The sequence below is a fragment of the Triticum urartu genome, chromosome 6A (assembly GCF_056163025.1).
Source record: "Triticum urartu cultivar PI428250 chromosome 6A, HENAU_Tu73, whole genome shotgun sequence".
Taxonomy (NCBI): domain Eukaryota; kingdom Viridiplantae; phylum Streptophyta; class Magnoliopsida; order Poales; family Poaceae; genus Triticum; species Triticum urartu.
The window spans coordinates 17,582,252-17,598,911 of record NC_141878.1 but is presented as its reverse complement, the minus strand read 5'-3'; the positions used below and the strand labels follow the sequence as shown (position 1 = coordinate 17,598,911).

At 44.6% G+C, this 16,660-nt stretch overlaps 1 protein-coding gene across 1 annotated transcript; it reads left to right on the top strand.

Annotated features, from left to right (window-relative positions):
* The first annotated feature begins 7,196 nt into the window (after positions 1-7,196).
* Positions 7,197-8,354, top strand: LOC125513640 (uncharacterized). Its single transcript, XM_048678802.2, has one exon. The coding sequence runs from the start codon at positions 7,197-7,199 to the stop codon at positions 8,352-8,354; it is 1,158 nt and encodes a 385-aa protein (XP_048534759.1).
* Positions 8,355-16,660: the final 8,306 nt, after the last annotated feature.

Sequence of the window (16,660 nt, the reverse complement as noted above, 5' to 3'; positions counted from 1 at the left end):
AGAGGTGATAGGCTTTTATAGAGACAGTGTGAGGTCATGACTCTCCCATGAATGTGAGGTCATAAGGGGTCAACAATGAATGTGAGGTCACCAGAGCCCCAGAAAGGTATGTGGTAACCCATTTGTGGAAGCATGCATGCTTGTATGCGTGTTTTGCGTTTTCTTTTCTAGTTTCTCTCTATGTATGGACCGTGGGAACAAAAATAGTTTTCTAAGTGCGAGCTCAGATGCTCTCGAAATCCAGGCCTTCTACTCTTTTCGAGATTGTTGTAGGTACCATTACGTGACTTCCAGCCCAGACCAGGAGGTCCTTCTCGTCGTACTGGAATGGGAGCCCCTAGGGACGCGCGTGAACTCTGAGGGACACCATGCACGACTGTAGGTGCATGTGTATCCGTGTGGTGCATTAATGTGGTGGCAAGTGACGTGACATGAAACAGCTTGTTGCCATGGTGAGCAAGGTGTGACATGAGCAACGACCACGAGAAGTCGTCTCCAATGTTGAAGTCAACCACGTAGATGAATGGGTTGTCCATGATGGCTTAGGATGACCTGGTTGGTGATGAAGCACACAAACTTCACGAAGGACGCTACCTCTTGTAGCATCTAGTAAGCTAGCAATCTGTTGGCCGACGTCGGTCGTGGATGACATTCGGTGTGCGTACCGACGATCCTACACCACAGGCCCCAACTGGAGCTACACAAATCTTTAGGCCATGACTCGGATTCAAAGTTTCAAAGTCATGCCACGGGCAGCAGAGTGAGCCACGACTTAGATGAATGCAGACGATTAGGTGCCATGGATCAGAATCCAACCAAGATGGCACCGTCTGTCCTTCGTTCGAACCCTCCTCGTGTGCTACACGATAGACCCACATGTATCGCACTATTCATGCATGTATAGTTCGTTTTGGGGATTTTCCACTCCCTAGCAATGCCACCTCATGCCCCATTTCCCGAATCTCCATGCAGCAATGAACAAACATAATAGCAAGTGCATCTAAGCTTAGGCACCTAAATCACTGCTCCCACGTGGGATGCCTCCACTCTGGCTTGCCACATGGATCTGGCTGTCGTCGTCGCCTCCTCTAAGCTACCTCAAGCTCCTCCTTCACGCGGTTGGCCCCGATGAGCTCTCTTTGCCAGAAGAGGTGGATGAGTAATGCCTCCAAGACCGTGCACCCTCTTTTCCCCTGCATCCACGTGTATGAGGCCCCCTTCCCCGAGGTCCACCACCATCACCGAGTGCGTCCCCGAGCCCTCGACACAATATCCACCAAGCCCACTACCGATGTTGTTGAGTTCGTCCTACGGCCCCCTTCTCCGACATCCTTTAGTGTGGCCTGAAATCACATCAGCGTCGCGTGGAGTCACCCATCACTAATTCTCCTGTCGTCAAGAAAGGCGATTTCCCTGATCAGCTCTCCTCCCGTGCTCTAGTGCTACGTGTTTGTTGCTATTGCGGGCTTGGACGGCAAGGTCATAGAGATGGAGGCACCAGCAGCATTGGCGGTCATTTCTTCTTCTACACAACAAGATGATGAGATGTGGCCAATGGCGCCCACGCAATGTCACTCATGATAGGTCCCCTATGCAGTTTCTTCGTTGGTCGGCTTTCCTTTTCGCTGGCTTCATGTGATGTTATAAAAAGTAGATGTACCACTTGATACTTTCGCCAACTTCTCTTCTTTTCTTTTTCCCTCGGTTATACGAGAGTTATTGATCTACTATCGCTCCTCACATTCGGTCAATCAATAGAAACAACAAGAGATTTGGGGGGATTTGCCTAGGGTTCGGCACCAACAGAGGTGCGAGATTGAGCCAGCCATGGAGCCGGGTCACGACGGCTAAGGTTTAACCCTTTGAAAAATGAGATGCCTCTACTACCAACAAATCATTGCCTTTACTAGGTGAATGGCCGTGCATTGCAACGGGGAACATTCATGAATCCGTGAGTGATATATTCAGGTGATGCTATCAAGAATCAATCAACTTTACGCTCTTGTTAGAACATCGTACATGTGCAATGTATGTATTTCTGCCAACATCTTGCAATGTTTATCTGACTATTTTCAAGGCTGGTCTGTATGCTGGCATGTCTCCTCACCTTGAATCTACGAATATGCCCAGAGAGGGTTTGCTATCAAGAATATTTAGTTCAGTCAAGTAGTAGACGCATTTTCTTAGCACTGCAATAAAAAGTGTTTTTGTCATGACAATAAATTGCAAGCACAAAAGGAAAGGAACCATTTTTTACCTAATAACCCAACTTTTAAGTAAACTTTGAAGAAAAGGCTCATGAACCACAAAATTGAACAATGTTTAAATGAGTCATTGTTCTTCAGTTTTTTTCATTAGAAACAGGGTGACAGTACGTGTCACTTAGCAGCAAGATTGCAGCCACTATAGCGTCCTTCAACATGTAGCACTTGAAAACTTCCCATCAAACAATGGCAAACTTGACTCACAATGGCATGCTGCGGGTGCCTCGGCTCATCAAGAGTTCTGCCCACATCCAAGAGTTCGGAAGACAAGAAACTTTTCCGCAGAAAAGAAGAAATACTCATAAGAAATATCTAAGGACATCATGATTTACTCATTATGTAAAATATCATCCCTTTTGAGGGTCACCAAGTCTACGTTTTACTCGTTGGACCAAAGAAAATATTGATTACAAAAATTCAGATTGCGAGCTACCTGATCACAAGACTACTTAAAGTGTGAGGAAATTAAACTGACGGAAGCGTGAAAGGCATACAATGGATTGTACCAGTAAATTATATCCGATCATTCTTTGTAAAATAGTAAATATGATAGCCACGATATAATCACCGTATATAGTCTCCTCAGGTTAATGAATGCATCTAGTCCTCGTTGTAATGTAACAACCACACAAGATCAGGGAAGAGAAAAATACCATGTCCAACTCTGGACCTTGATGGGCTTTGTCCTGCCCATTCATCTTTTCCAAACCTATATAACGCATGGCTGTTCCAAATCTGTGTATCCCATAGATTCATGAGAATGCAATTAAAAGGAAATGAAATTGCATCGCTCCCTCCAAGGACCATCTAGGGAGACCACACGATTGTCCTTTTAATGGTTCTTATGAGCTTCTTTTCTGTGAGAAATCATTCGATCTATTCATTTTCAATCATGACAATACAATAAACAATAGGAATAATAAAAATCACATCCATCCTTAGACCATCTAGCAAAGACTACAAGCATTAAAGCGAGCCGAAGACGCGTCGTCGTCATCGCCCTTCCCTCGCCGGAGCCGGGCGGAACTTATTGTAGTAGACAGTCAGGAACTTGTCGTGCTAAGGCCTCGTAGGACCAGTGCACTAAAATAGCAACCCCCGCCGATGAAGAGACCCATAGATCGGAAGGATCCAATCTAGCAACACACAAACGTAGACGAACAAAGACCGGGTCCGAGTAGATCCACCAAAGACAAACCACCTACCGAATCCTGCGAGATCCACCGGAGATACACCTCCACACACTCTTCGACGATGTTAGATGCGCCATCGAGACGGGGGCTAGGCGGGGAGAATCTTATTCAATCTTCAGGAAGCCGTCGTTGTCTTGCCCTCCTTAATTAGCAACACACAACCCTAACAAAATTCAAAGAAACATCTAAAAACGAAGCCCTCTGGTAAGGGATGAGATCCACCATGTCCCCATGGCCCTAGGGCCACCGGAGACGAGGTGGACCGGCAGCGGCGCCAGCGGGAGGCATAGGAACCCTAAGCTTTTTTGGAGAGGAAGCGACGGCTATGGTTCCTCTGAGCTACCTATGCACCGAACTACAACCCTAAAATTATTATAAAAATTGATCATTTACAACATTTATATAAGATGCATAATTCGATGAGCAAAGGGACAATTATGGGTATGAATAGTATCAAATTCAAATGTGACGTCAAATATTAGATGTTGGTACGGTCTACGTTGGTCTTTTTATTTCTCGAGTAGCACATCTACTTTAGGCTTCGAATTTTAAGAGGAGCATTGATCGACCCACTTGGCTGACCATCGCATCTCAACTGACTCCATATAGATCTCTAGACCATAATTAGCAGGGCACGATTACTATACGTGCCGTGCCGTGCCGGCCCGCGTGCTGCGCCCCCAGGCCAACGGGCCGGCACGATGGCCCGTTTAGCACAGTGGGCCGCATATTTTTAGCCTGTTATTTGACGCATTGAGCATTTTTTAGCTTATTTTTACATGTTGGGCCATATATAGATGTATAAAAAAAATAAAAAAACATAATCGGGCCGTGCCGTGCCGGCCCGCATGCCCAGCCTCCAGCACAGGCACGGCCCAGGGCGTGCCACGTGCCGGGCCTAGCTCGTTTAGCCCGTGTCATGCCTGGCTCAAGGTGGGCCGTGCCGGCGTGCTCACGGGCCGGCCCGAAAAAACCGGCCCATTTGGCCAGCTATACTCTAACGACCAACCACTAGCTAGACTAAGAAGGTTGATCGATCATCAATGGGATGCTAATTGTTCTTAGATATACTACTAACTAGAAGGGTTGTGCGCGCTTTGCTGTGCCATTCATGTTGTTGGGTATCTTAAAAAAACTAATCACACTATTTCACAATATAAGGTGTATTTTTTTTTGAAAAGCCAAACCTTTTAAGTTTTTTCAAATTTGAGAGAAATATATCAAAATTCATAAGATTAAATCAGTATTTATAGATTCATCATGAAATGAATTTCCATACTTTTTTTGTTTAATATTGTGGATGTTGATATTTTTGCTCTGAACTTGGTCAAAGTTAAAGAAGTTTTACTTTCTACAAAATTAATACCCTTCATATTTTATAACTGATGGAATATTAAGTTAGGCGGGTGGGGAGATGACTGTGTCATCCGCTAACCAACCTATATTTATGTGGGAAAATTTCTGCGTCGGTGGTTGCATGTACTATATTGATACTACAATATCACATGGTGACGTTTCTTTTTTCTATGTGGTGGAAGGGTGCATGGGATTGATATGTTTTTATAGGTCAGTTGCAGCTGATTGATTTGAAAATCATTGGCCCACTCAAAATCGTCAACCAAATCAAAATTGAATACCTCAATTGAATGAAAGAGATTCAAATTTTTGGAATATAGTGAATTAAAAGAATTCAATTGGAGAGGTTGAGAAATTGTTGACCCAGTCAAAATTGGATGATCAATCTATATTGAATACCTTAATTAATTGTGAGGCCTTAAAAATTAGGAAGCATATTGTATAGTATAATAGAATTGGATTATGAAGCTTTGAGAAATTGTTGATCCAATCAAAATCGGATGATCCAATTCTAATTGGAGACCTTAATTGAGTGTGGGCTTTTTAAAACTAGGGAGCTTAGTGTTATAGAGGATTCGTGGACACGATGCAATTTATCTCGACTCTAGGATAGCTATACACATAAAACTAAAGAATAATAACCTTCTCAATTCTCACCTTGCAAAAGTTAGAAAAGATAGGTAGGAGTCCACTGAAAAAGGCAACAATGTCAATGTGAGAACAGAGTGAGGTGGGGGAAAAGAGGCTAGAATGAAGAGAGAGAAAAAGAAACATGAACGCACACAAAATGCTAAAACAAACATAGTTCACATATGATTTTTTTTACTTGTAGAAATCATACTTTCAAGTTTTGAGAAAATATATATCCGTATGAACTTTTCTGCTCCATCCGATCCATATTAATTAGATACATCCGTTTGAGCGACATATAATTTGGATTGGATTGGTTAGCAACCATAACCATTTAAAAAATCGGAAAAAGTAACCATTTACTACGTACAAAAAAAACATAGCCATTTACTCCCTCCGTTTTTATTTACTCCCCATATTAGTTTTGGTCAAAGTCAAACTTTATAAATTATGACGAAGTTTATAGTCAAAAATATTAACATGTACAATAACAAATCAATACCATTACATTCATTATTGAACATACTTTCACATCATATAAGCCAATTTGGCTCCCGGGCTCAACTGCACCCGCTCCGACGAAAAATATCAAAACAAATACTAGAAAAAATCAAAAAAAAATCCATTTTTTGTGTGGTGGATAATTTGATGCGTGGGGTTTGCTGCAAAGTTCAACTCGTTTGGACATTTGAACAGCTCTCTGCAAAAAGACAAAACCGGGGTCTGTAAAAAAGTTTATTGTTCATGAACTGTTTTGATCCGATTTGTCTTTTTTGCCGAGAGCTGCTCAGATATCCAAATGAGTTGAAATTTGGAGCGGACCTCACGCATCAAATTATCTACCACACAAAAAAATAGATTTATTTGATTTTTTCTAGAATTTGTTTTGAATTTTTTTCTGAGCGGGAGCATCTGAGCCCGGGCTCAGGTGCGGATTTTCGTTTGTTAGGGTAAATATTTATATTCTTTTCTATAAACTTGGTCAAACTTTACAAAGTTTGACTTCAGTCAACTCTAATATGCAAAGTAAATAAAAACGGATGAAGTACTATACCTACAAAAAAAATCATAGGATAAGTACAAGTCGTATAATAGCTTATTTTGTGATATAATCTTATCGCTCAAAGCCATTTTCCTTATTATACCGATTGCATAATGATTGCATGTAGATTTTTTGAAAAGTCAAATCTAACAAAATTTGACCAAGTTTCTAAAGAAAAACATTTACATCTAGAATGTCAAGCATATATCATTAGATTCATCATAAGATGTAGGTTCATATTTTATATATTTGATAATGTAGGTATAAGTAGTTCTCTTTATAAATTTGATCATAATTTGCAAAGTCCGACTTTCAAAAATCTATATGCACTACATTATTAAACGGAGGGGATATCTATTTTCCATGTGTATATGAAAGTTTCCATAAGGCTCAATGTATTATGTATGTTTTTTTAAATGTATTTTGTATGTTTGAAAGACGTAAAGACCCCTGGGATTCAGTGATATTGCAATTTGGGGAGCCTCCATTCGCATCGCACCTGCCATTTCCCATTTTTCCTCTCCACTCACAGCGGACCGGAAAATCTCTCCGGCGGCCGCCGCCGCCGAAGTGCCATCCTCTTCGATCTCTCCTCCTCTTCTCTTCCTCCGTTCCTCACCTGCCTCACCGGGGCGCCGCATCCCCGCCTCCGAAGCACCATCCCATTCGCACCCGCCTCCATAGGGAATCAATCTCTCTGCCGCCGCCGCCATGCTCCGCCTCCATGGCTGCATCCTCGTGCGGCTCCTCTCTTCCCCCGCCACCTCTCAGGGCCCCCCTCTCCACCGCCCCCTCTCCGCGGCCGCCGCGCCCGGCGTTTCCCCAAACCCTAGCTTGGTCGTCGACGACTACCTCGTCTCCACCTGCGGCCTCACCCGACCCCAGGCACTCAAGGCCTCCGCCAAGCTCTCCCACCTCAAGTCCCCGTCCAAGCCCGACGTCGTCCTCGCCTTCCTCGCCGGCCTCGGCCTCTGCGGCGCCGACGTCGCCGCCCTCGTCGCCAAGGACCCGCTGTTCCTCTGTGCCAAAGTAGAGAAAACTCTAGCCCCCGTCGTCGTTGGGCTCACCGGCCTCGGCCTCTCGCGTACTGAGATCGTGCGCCTCGTCGCGCTCTCCTTCGCCCACTTCTGTTCTAGGTCCATTGTTTCCAAGTTGCGGTACTACCTGCTCCTATTCGGCTCCTCGGAGAACCTCTTCCGGGTGCTCAAGCAAGGCTACCTCGCCGGCGCTGACATCGAGGGGATGGTCAAACCCAACGTCGCGCTCCTACGGCAATGCGGGCTAGATGATTGCAATATCACCAAGTTGTCCCTCCGTGCGCGGGGTGTCCTGAGCAATAAGCCAGAACGCGTCCGGGCGATGGTGGCATGCGCCGAAGGCCTTGGCATGCCTCGTGGCTCGGGGATGTTCAGGCACACGTTGGATGCTGTCAGATTCCTCAGCAAGGAGAAGATCGCCGCCAAAGTGGCCTACTTGAATAAGATGTTCAGGTGGTCAGACGCTGAGGTGAGCATTGTTGTGCGTAATGCTCTGTGTCTGCTGAGGAAGTCAAAGGAATTACTGCAGCGCAGGTCTGATTTCCTCATCTCTGAGGTGGGGTTGGAACCTACCTACATTGCTCAACGGTCAGTAATTATCAATTACAAGCTGGAGGGCTGGATCAAACCCAGGTACTACGTTGTAAAGTTTCTCATGGAAAATGGATTGCTCAAGTGCAACCCAGGCTACTGCTATACCGCTTTCAAGGTGAGAGAGAAGGTATTCATGGAGAAGTTCATTTCCCCTCACACGGAAGTTGCGCCGCACCTCGCCGAAGACTATGCAACAGCTTGTGAAGGGGTAGTGCCGGCTAGATTCAGATTTACATGAACCAAGGACTGGAGAGCAAAAGAGATGTAGATTCAATTTTCTCATTCATGAGGTGCCCGAATATGGTCTTCATCTTTTCATAAGTATCTACGGCATCCTCTTCAAGAAAGCCTTCTTGAAATATAGAATCTAAGACATGCTTACACGAAGAAGGTAGGGCAACATAAAAGCTCTTCAAGTAAACTTCAATTTGGTATTGGGGCACATAGTTAGCCCGGATCCTTAACAGTCTATCCCAAGCATCTTTCAAAGATTCATCGACTAAATAACAAAAAATTCCGAAATCATCTTCATCAAAATTATTAAGACTCTCATTGACAACTCCGGCAGGTTTTACCATAACATTATTTATGAGTTTAGATAGAATAGAAGGATCGTCCAAAGTACTAAAACTCGGGAGAGAACCCCCAACTCTTTTTGGTTTCGACATGGCGAAGGAAAGGCGAGCGGAAAAGAGGGCGAATAAAACGGCAAGGCTGAAGTGGGGGAGAGGAAAACGAGAGGCAAATGGCAAATAATGTAATGCGAGGGATAAGAGTTTGTGATGGGTACTTGGTATGTTGACTTTTGTGTAAACTCCCCGGCAACGGCGCCAGAAATCCTTCTTGCTACCTCTTGAGCACTGCGTTGGTTTTTCCCTTGAAGAGGAAAGGGTGATGCAGCAAAGTAGGGTAAGTATTTCCCTCAGTTTTGAGAACAAAGGTATCAATCCAGTAGGAGGCCACGCTCAAGTCCCACGCACCTGCACAAAACAAATAAGAACCTCGCAACCAACGCGATAAAGGGGTTGTCAATCCCTTCACGGTCACTTACGATAGTGAGATCTGATAGATATGATAAGATAATATTTTTAGTATTTTTATGATAAAGAGAAATAAAGATGCAAAGTAAAATAAAAGGGTAATAGGAAAGGCTAAGTGTTGGAAGATTAATATGATGGAAAATAGACCCGGGGGCCATAGGTTTCATTAGTGGCTTCTCTCAAAAGCATAAGTATTATGGTGGGTGAACAAATTACTGTTGAGCAATTGATAGAATTGAGCATAGTTATGAGAATATCTAGGTATGATCATGTATATAGGCATCACGTCCGTGACAAGTAGACCGACTCCTGCTTGCATCTACTACTATTACTCCACACATCGACCGCTATCCAGCATGCATCTAGAGTATTAAGTTCATAAGAATAGAGTAACGCTTTAAGAAAGATGACATGATGTAGAGGGATAAACTCATGCAATATGATATAAACCCCATCTTGTTATCCTCGATGGCAACAATACAATACGTGCCTTGTTGCCCTGCTGTCACTGGGAAACGACACCACAAGATTGAACCCAAAGCTAGGCACTTCTCCCATTGCAAGAAAGATCAATCTGGTAGGCCAAACCAAACTGATAATTCGAAGAGACTTGCAAAGATAACCAATCATACATAAAAGAATTCAGAGGATATTCAAATATTGTTCATAGATAAACTTGATCATAAATCCACAATTCATCGGTCCCGACAAACACACCGCAAAAAAAGATTACATCGAATAGATCTCCACGAGAATCGTGGAGAACTTTGTATTGAGATCCAAAGAGAGAGAAGAAGTCATCTAGCTAATAACTATGGACCCGAAAGTCTGAGGTAAACTACTCACACATCATCAGAGAGGCTATGGTGTTGATGTAGAAGCCCTCCTGATCATGCCCCCTCCGGCAGGACGCCGGAAAAAGGCCCCAAAAGGGGATCTCATGGGTACAGAAGGTTGCGGCGGTGGAATTAGGTTTTCATGGATGCCCCTGATGGTTTGGGGATACGTAGGTATATATAGAAGGAAGAAGTACGTCGGTGGAGCAACATGGGCCCCACGAGGGTGGAGGGCGCGCCTAGGGGGGTAGGAGCGCCCCCTGCCTCGTGCCCTCCTCGTTGATTGCTTGACATGGACTCCAAGTCTTCTGGATCACGTTTGTTTCAAAAATCATGTTCCCGAAGGTTTCATTCTGTTTGGACTCCGTTTGATATTCTTTTTCTGCGAAACACTGAAATAGGAAAAAAAACAGCAATTTGGGCTGGGCCTCCAGTAAATAGGTTAGTCCAAAAAATAATATAGCAGTGTATAAATAAGCCCATTAAACATCCAAAATAGAATATAATATATCATGGAACAATAAAAAATAATAGATACGTTGGAGACGTATCAATTTCCCAAAATTTCATTTACCTCTGTTTTAAAATTTTGAGCTCTCGCATCGCTGCAAATCACTGCTTCCCTCTGGGAAGGGACTATCTATTTACTTTTATGTTGTGTCATCACCTTCTAAAATAAGTGCCAAATCCTGAGAGCACTGTTGTCATGCTGATGCACTATGTGTAGCTAATGTTGGGTGCATCATGACTAGATCTTTTCTACCATGAATTACAATGTTTAGTCGCTGCTTGAACTTTGAAGGTGCTCTGCATTTATGTTTTGCGGTCTTAGAAAGGGCTAGCGAGATACCACTATTGTCATATTATATCATGGTTGTTTTCACAACGTGTTGTTGTTTGAGATATCTTATTATTGCTCGCTAGTTGATTATGTCATAGATATGCCACTACTAGGGAAAAGCTTATAGGCAGACGCTTACTAGTAGCGCGGGTTTATAACCGTCGCTACTGCTACTTACTAGTAGCGCGGGTTTTTACCCCTCGCTACTACTAAGTTGATACTAGTAGCGCGGGTTTTTAACCCTCGCTACTACTAAGCGGTGTCTACCGTGCCCTCCCGGGACATGCCATAGTAGTAGCGAGGGGTACAAACCCACGCTACTACTAAGTTGATAGTAGTAGCACGGTTTTATACCCCTCGCTACTACTAAGTACGAGGTAGGTGAAATCTCCATATCCTCGGCCGAATCCCTCCTCTCTCCCTCACTTTCCCCCTCTCTCACTTTCCCCCTCTCTCCATGGTGCTCCTGCCCAAGAACATATCCTCCTCCATGGCACCCAACGTCTTTCTCCTCGCATCGCTGGCGTCCAAGAGCTCGCCCGTCTTCCTCCTCGCCTCCATGCAGCCCCGATGCGCCCTCCATCTCCTTCCTTTCTCCCTTTTTTCTCTTTTTCCCTCTCCCTCTCCTCTCCCTCTCCCTTTGGTTTTACTCACCTCCCATGCCCATGCCTGCACAGGTCGTCGACATGGCCAACCAGGAGTTCTCCGCCTTGACCGCGAAGAGGATCCTCACACCGTCGTCTTGCTCTACACTGGATCCGGCCATCTCCAATAGCCATCGCCGGATCTGGTCTGCCACAACCCGTCCACACCTCCGGCAACCCCTGTCTTCGTTGGATCGAACCAATGACACCATTGACAACATGCACGGGGTCGAGATTTTTTTTTGGTTTTTGAAATTAATAGTAGTAGCGCGGGTCACAGACAGGCGCTACAGATAGTTAGTAGTACTGTGTATAGAATCCGCGCTATTACTAACACACGTACTAGTAGCGCGGGTGGCACCCGCGCTACTACTATGAGTTAGCTGTAGCGTCGTAGTAGTAGCACGGACACCCGCGCTACTACTAGTCTTTTACCCGTGCTACTACTAGGCTTTTTCCCGCGGTCTCTACTCATAAGAGTTAATATAACTAGTCATCAACCCGTGCACCCACACGGGCTAGTGCATATTTATTTTTTATGATTATGACACTATAATATGGACAATTTGAGGACAACTACAATAATATTTTAAATGTGTAATATGTTTTTAAGTGATCTGACGGAAAGAGGGATTACATTGTTTGATCAATATATGATTAGATCATACATAGTTCTCAAATATGATTACATTGTTTGAACGTGCATGAATTATCATTATTTGGACGTCCCATGTCTCATAATTCTCAAATATGATACATAGTTCACATTAATATTAAGAACTATTGGTGGGCAACATAGTTGCAAATGTGAAGTTCGTTTTACGTGCTATTTCCTTTGGACGGAAGTATCTTTAAATTTTCAAAATATATATGGGAATCTGTGTTTAATTTTAACAAATCGTGAGGTCCGATGAAATTAAACACTTTGTTTGAGTCTGGTAGTTTGCAAAGATTAGTAAGCTATTCTCATCTGATGTTTTCTATGCTTCTTCATGAAAAAATATTTTATCAGCCACAACTTTGTTGGATATGTTTTAGCTCGATCCATGCAAAGACGTATAATTTTATCAAGATGAGAAGGCAATCATCTCCATTCATCTTTTGGTCACCAAGAACGAACACATGCGCATTTTCTGATTGGTAATATATGTGATTCCCTTATCATAGAAACACATTTGCTTACATTACATTCGCTACAGAACCAATTAATTCCACTAAGAACAAACAGTTATCCTCACTTTATTTCTCTCAATACTGAAGCCAGATGACAGTAAATTTAATGTCCGATTTTGCTCTGTGGTATATTGCCCTTTATTTCCATAATGTTTGATATATGCCTAGAATTTATTACACATGCCTGTGGTCAATCATGAATTCAATGAGAGAATAATATATTGAACTGGGGATTCTTAAATATGTTGGTGTGAGATGTATATTTAATCACTTAACAGTTGACTGAACAAATATTGGATATATGGTGTACATATCTACTCGGGAAAATATGATAACTTTGTCAGGGATCATCCATAAGGATGGCTCATTGTTTTTCTTCTTTATTTGTATACAAATTTCTGGCTGATTTAAAGATGTTGTTGTCAGTTCTGACCAATCAGTTTTTCCATGCACGTACACATATGTATAAAGCATTGTGCAAAAAAATAAATTAAATAGAAGCATTAGCCGAGACTACATTGCCATTGCCTTGGGTGCGTCCAGAAACAAATAATCAAATATAACTATGCACTACTCCAGTATACACTACATGATGCCATTGCAGTACCTTTGTTGCCTGAATGGCACTGGCTGCACACTGAAACATGCGCACCCATGAGCAGCTCTCGTCAAGGCAGTCCTTGTATGTTGTCGCTGATCTACCACAAATATAAATATCTTTTGCTGAAGATAATCACACCATGCAATCCTGAAGATCATATCAAAACTCAGCATTCATATCAACAGGAAGAGAGAGAAACGTGATGTCTTTCCCAAAAATAGTAGTAGTATTATACGTGAAGAGAAGAATAAGTGCATAACTGACAATATACAATGATTTGCTAACTACTACGATGAGTTGTTTGGAGTGTTGTTTCATGTCCTGAACATTACAATTTTGCTAATTCAGTACGTACAAAAGGCAAGAGCTTCAAAGAAACTAACAGTACAAATGTCTCCAAACTTAGTTGCTAATAAGATGAGATTGATGACTTCCAATCAAAGTAATTCACAGGATCCACACTGATATATTTTTCAGTAAATATTTTCATTGTCCTTGATTGATCAAAAACTTATTTCTGCCTACCCGCACAGAGCTGATTCCTATGACATGATGGGAACTATATCAAAAGCATGTGTGCAGACCAGGAAAACATCCAACAAAGCACAAACATGATCCGGCCTACCTGATCTATTGATCCTGGACAGTATGTAGTAGCCAAACGGGATCTGTAGGAGCATCAAGGAGATGGAGGAGTTGGGCGCTCTCAAGCTCGCGATATAACTGAACCCAACCAAATATCATCATAGTTGGATGGATGCCTTTCTAGGGTTCCACTTTCGGCATTCTGGACCACACCTGATGGTTCTCATCCCCTCCTGCTAACATATAATCTGGTAAAGAGAGGTGCTGCAAGATTAAAAGGGAAAAGGCCATTTTTTCTTGATGGGATGAACTCGACAAACCGGATAACACATGAGGGATTTAGGAATCTGGATTATGTACTGGCAGGGTAGGGCGGGATTGCTGGGAGATGAACTCGAATTGGATTTAGATTTTGAGTTCGGTGCCATGCCACCACAACTCCACCGCAATTCCTCCACTTTTTTTTAGAAAAGGAGGATGACCCCCGGCCTCTGCATCTGGGCGATGCATACAACCACTTTATTAATTATTCTCACAAGACCTTACAAAATCATACAACAGCAAGACTAAAGCCACCATCTAAGCAACAACTGTCGCAACACCTATCCAATTGATGAAGGGGCGCTGATAGCCTGGGCCTAATACCAAACAGACATCGCAGCCAAACCTAAACATCTAAGACCTGAGGTCCCAACCAGGACGCCTGCCTGGTATGGGGCACCTACCAGTCCGGCGCACTCCTCAACCAGGACGCCTGCCGGGTATGAGGCCGCCGCAGCCACCTGCCACGAGTCCATCTTTAGAGCTGTACTATTGCATCTACTGTGCCAAGTCTCTCTGCCATCGACGTCACCACATCGAACTCCGAATCTGCACTGCGCCACGCCGTCAAGATCCGTCGCCATCAATGTATGGATGAAGCACCGCTCCACCAAAGAAACCGTCCGATGGTCCCGCGAAGCAAGGCGTAGCACCAAGTAGAAGGCCGAAGCGCACCGCCACCACGCCACCAGCAGCCCCGCCACCAAGAGTTGTTCCCAGCCGCCGCCTTCAAGAAGGAGCACGACACCAGGGTGCCGTCGACGCCCAGACCAGGGGAACAAAAGCTTTCGCCATAGCTCGAGGAGGAGGCGGAAGGGAGAGGATCCACCCCAAAGCCTTCAGGAAGGGGATCGGCGCCAAAGGTGTCGACTTTGGGGAGGCCGCCGCGCCAGCCAGGGGTTTCCCCCGAAACCTCACCCGCATGCTAGATCCGCCAGGCCGGCCATAGGGGACGCCGAAAGCCGCCGCCAAGGACCGGCGCCAGCACGGATCGGGACAGATCGAAGCAGGGGCGGATCTTCTACATGGAGCCATGACGGATTGCGAGGAGCCGCCACTGCGCCAGCGTCCGCAGCCCCCACGCCGCCCGCGCGGCCGTGGGAGGCTGCCCACCAGAGCCCGCCGGCACAGCCTGCGGGCTGCACCGCGCCCATCGGCCGGGGCCGCCGCCCCGGGGAGCCAAGGCCCTCCAACTGAGAGGAGGCGCAATTCCTCCATTTGGTAGCCTCAGGTATTGTTTTCATCCTCCATTCTTCAAATTATCTTGGATACACGTCCTGATCTGATGCATCAACCATCCTGAATAGCATAAGTTGGAATAGGAAAAGATCTAAAGGTTGGAGTGGTGGGATACCTGGATTGAGTCATGTTTTTCAAGGTAGATTGCAGTATGGATGGATGGCTGTCGAGAATGGCATGAAAAATATGACCTGGAGAGATACAGGAGGAGGAGCGGCGCTAGGGCTTGATGGATGACGGACCAATTGGTCAGAAGTTTGGTGAAGAGAGACAGGAAGAAGGAGACGTATTTTTTTGATCCGTTTTGTGAAGGGGCATACGTGTGGGACAAATCGCGAGGACTCTTGTACTTCATCCGGTGGCTGCAGATGAATAACACGTTGCGAATCAACCTGTGGTTGAGTTGGTTAGGTGGATAGTGGTATCCCCAACCCACCAGGGTTCAAATCCTGGTGCTCGCATTATTCCTGGATTTATTTCAGGATTTCCGGCAATGCGCTTTCAGTGGGAACTGAATTGCTTGAGGACAAGCAAAGGTTTAAACTTGGAGGAGTTGATATGTCTCCGTCGTATCTACTTTTCCTAACACTTTCCTCTTGTTTTGGACTCTAATTTGCATGATTTGAATGAAATTAACCCGGACTGGCGCTGTTTCCAACAAAACTACCATGGTGTTTTTTTGTGCAGAAATAAAAGTTTTCGGATTGGAACAAAACTTTGCGAGGAATTTTTATACAAATACAGAGAATTTCTAGAACCAAGAACAACCGGAGGGGGGCACCTGGATGGGCACAACCCACCAGGGCCCTCCCCCCCCCTCCAAGCGCACCCAGGTGGGTTGTCCCCACCAGGTGGCCCCGCAGGCCCTGAATCCGACGCTATAAAATCCTATTTTTCCAGAAAAAAATCAGGGAGAAAGAATTATCACGCTCCACGAGACGGAGCCGCCGTTGTCTCCTGTTCTTCATCGGGAGACCAGATTTGGAGTCCGTTTGGGGCTCCAGAGAGGGGGATCTTCGATCTTTGTCATCACCAACCCTTCTCCATCGCCAATTCCATGATGCTCCCCACCAGGAGTGAGTAATTCCTTCGTAGGCTCGCTGGTCGGTGAGGAGTTGGATGAGATTCATCATGTAATTGAGTTAGTTTTGTTAGGGCTTCATCCCTAGTATCCATTATGTTCTGAGATTGATGTTGCTATGACTTTTCCATGCTTAATGCTTATCGCTTTGGGCCGTTTATGTTATCACCATTATATCTATGT

Coding starts and splice junctions, on each gene's coding strand:
- LOC125513640 (XM_048678802.2), top strand. CDS start 7,197: ATGCTCCGCCTCCATGGCTGCATCCTCGTGCGGCTCCTCTCTTCCCCC.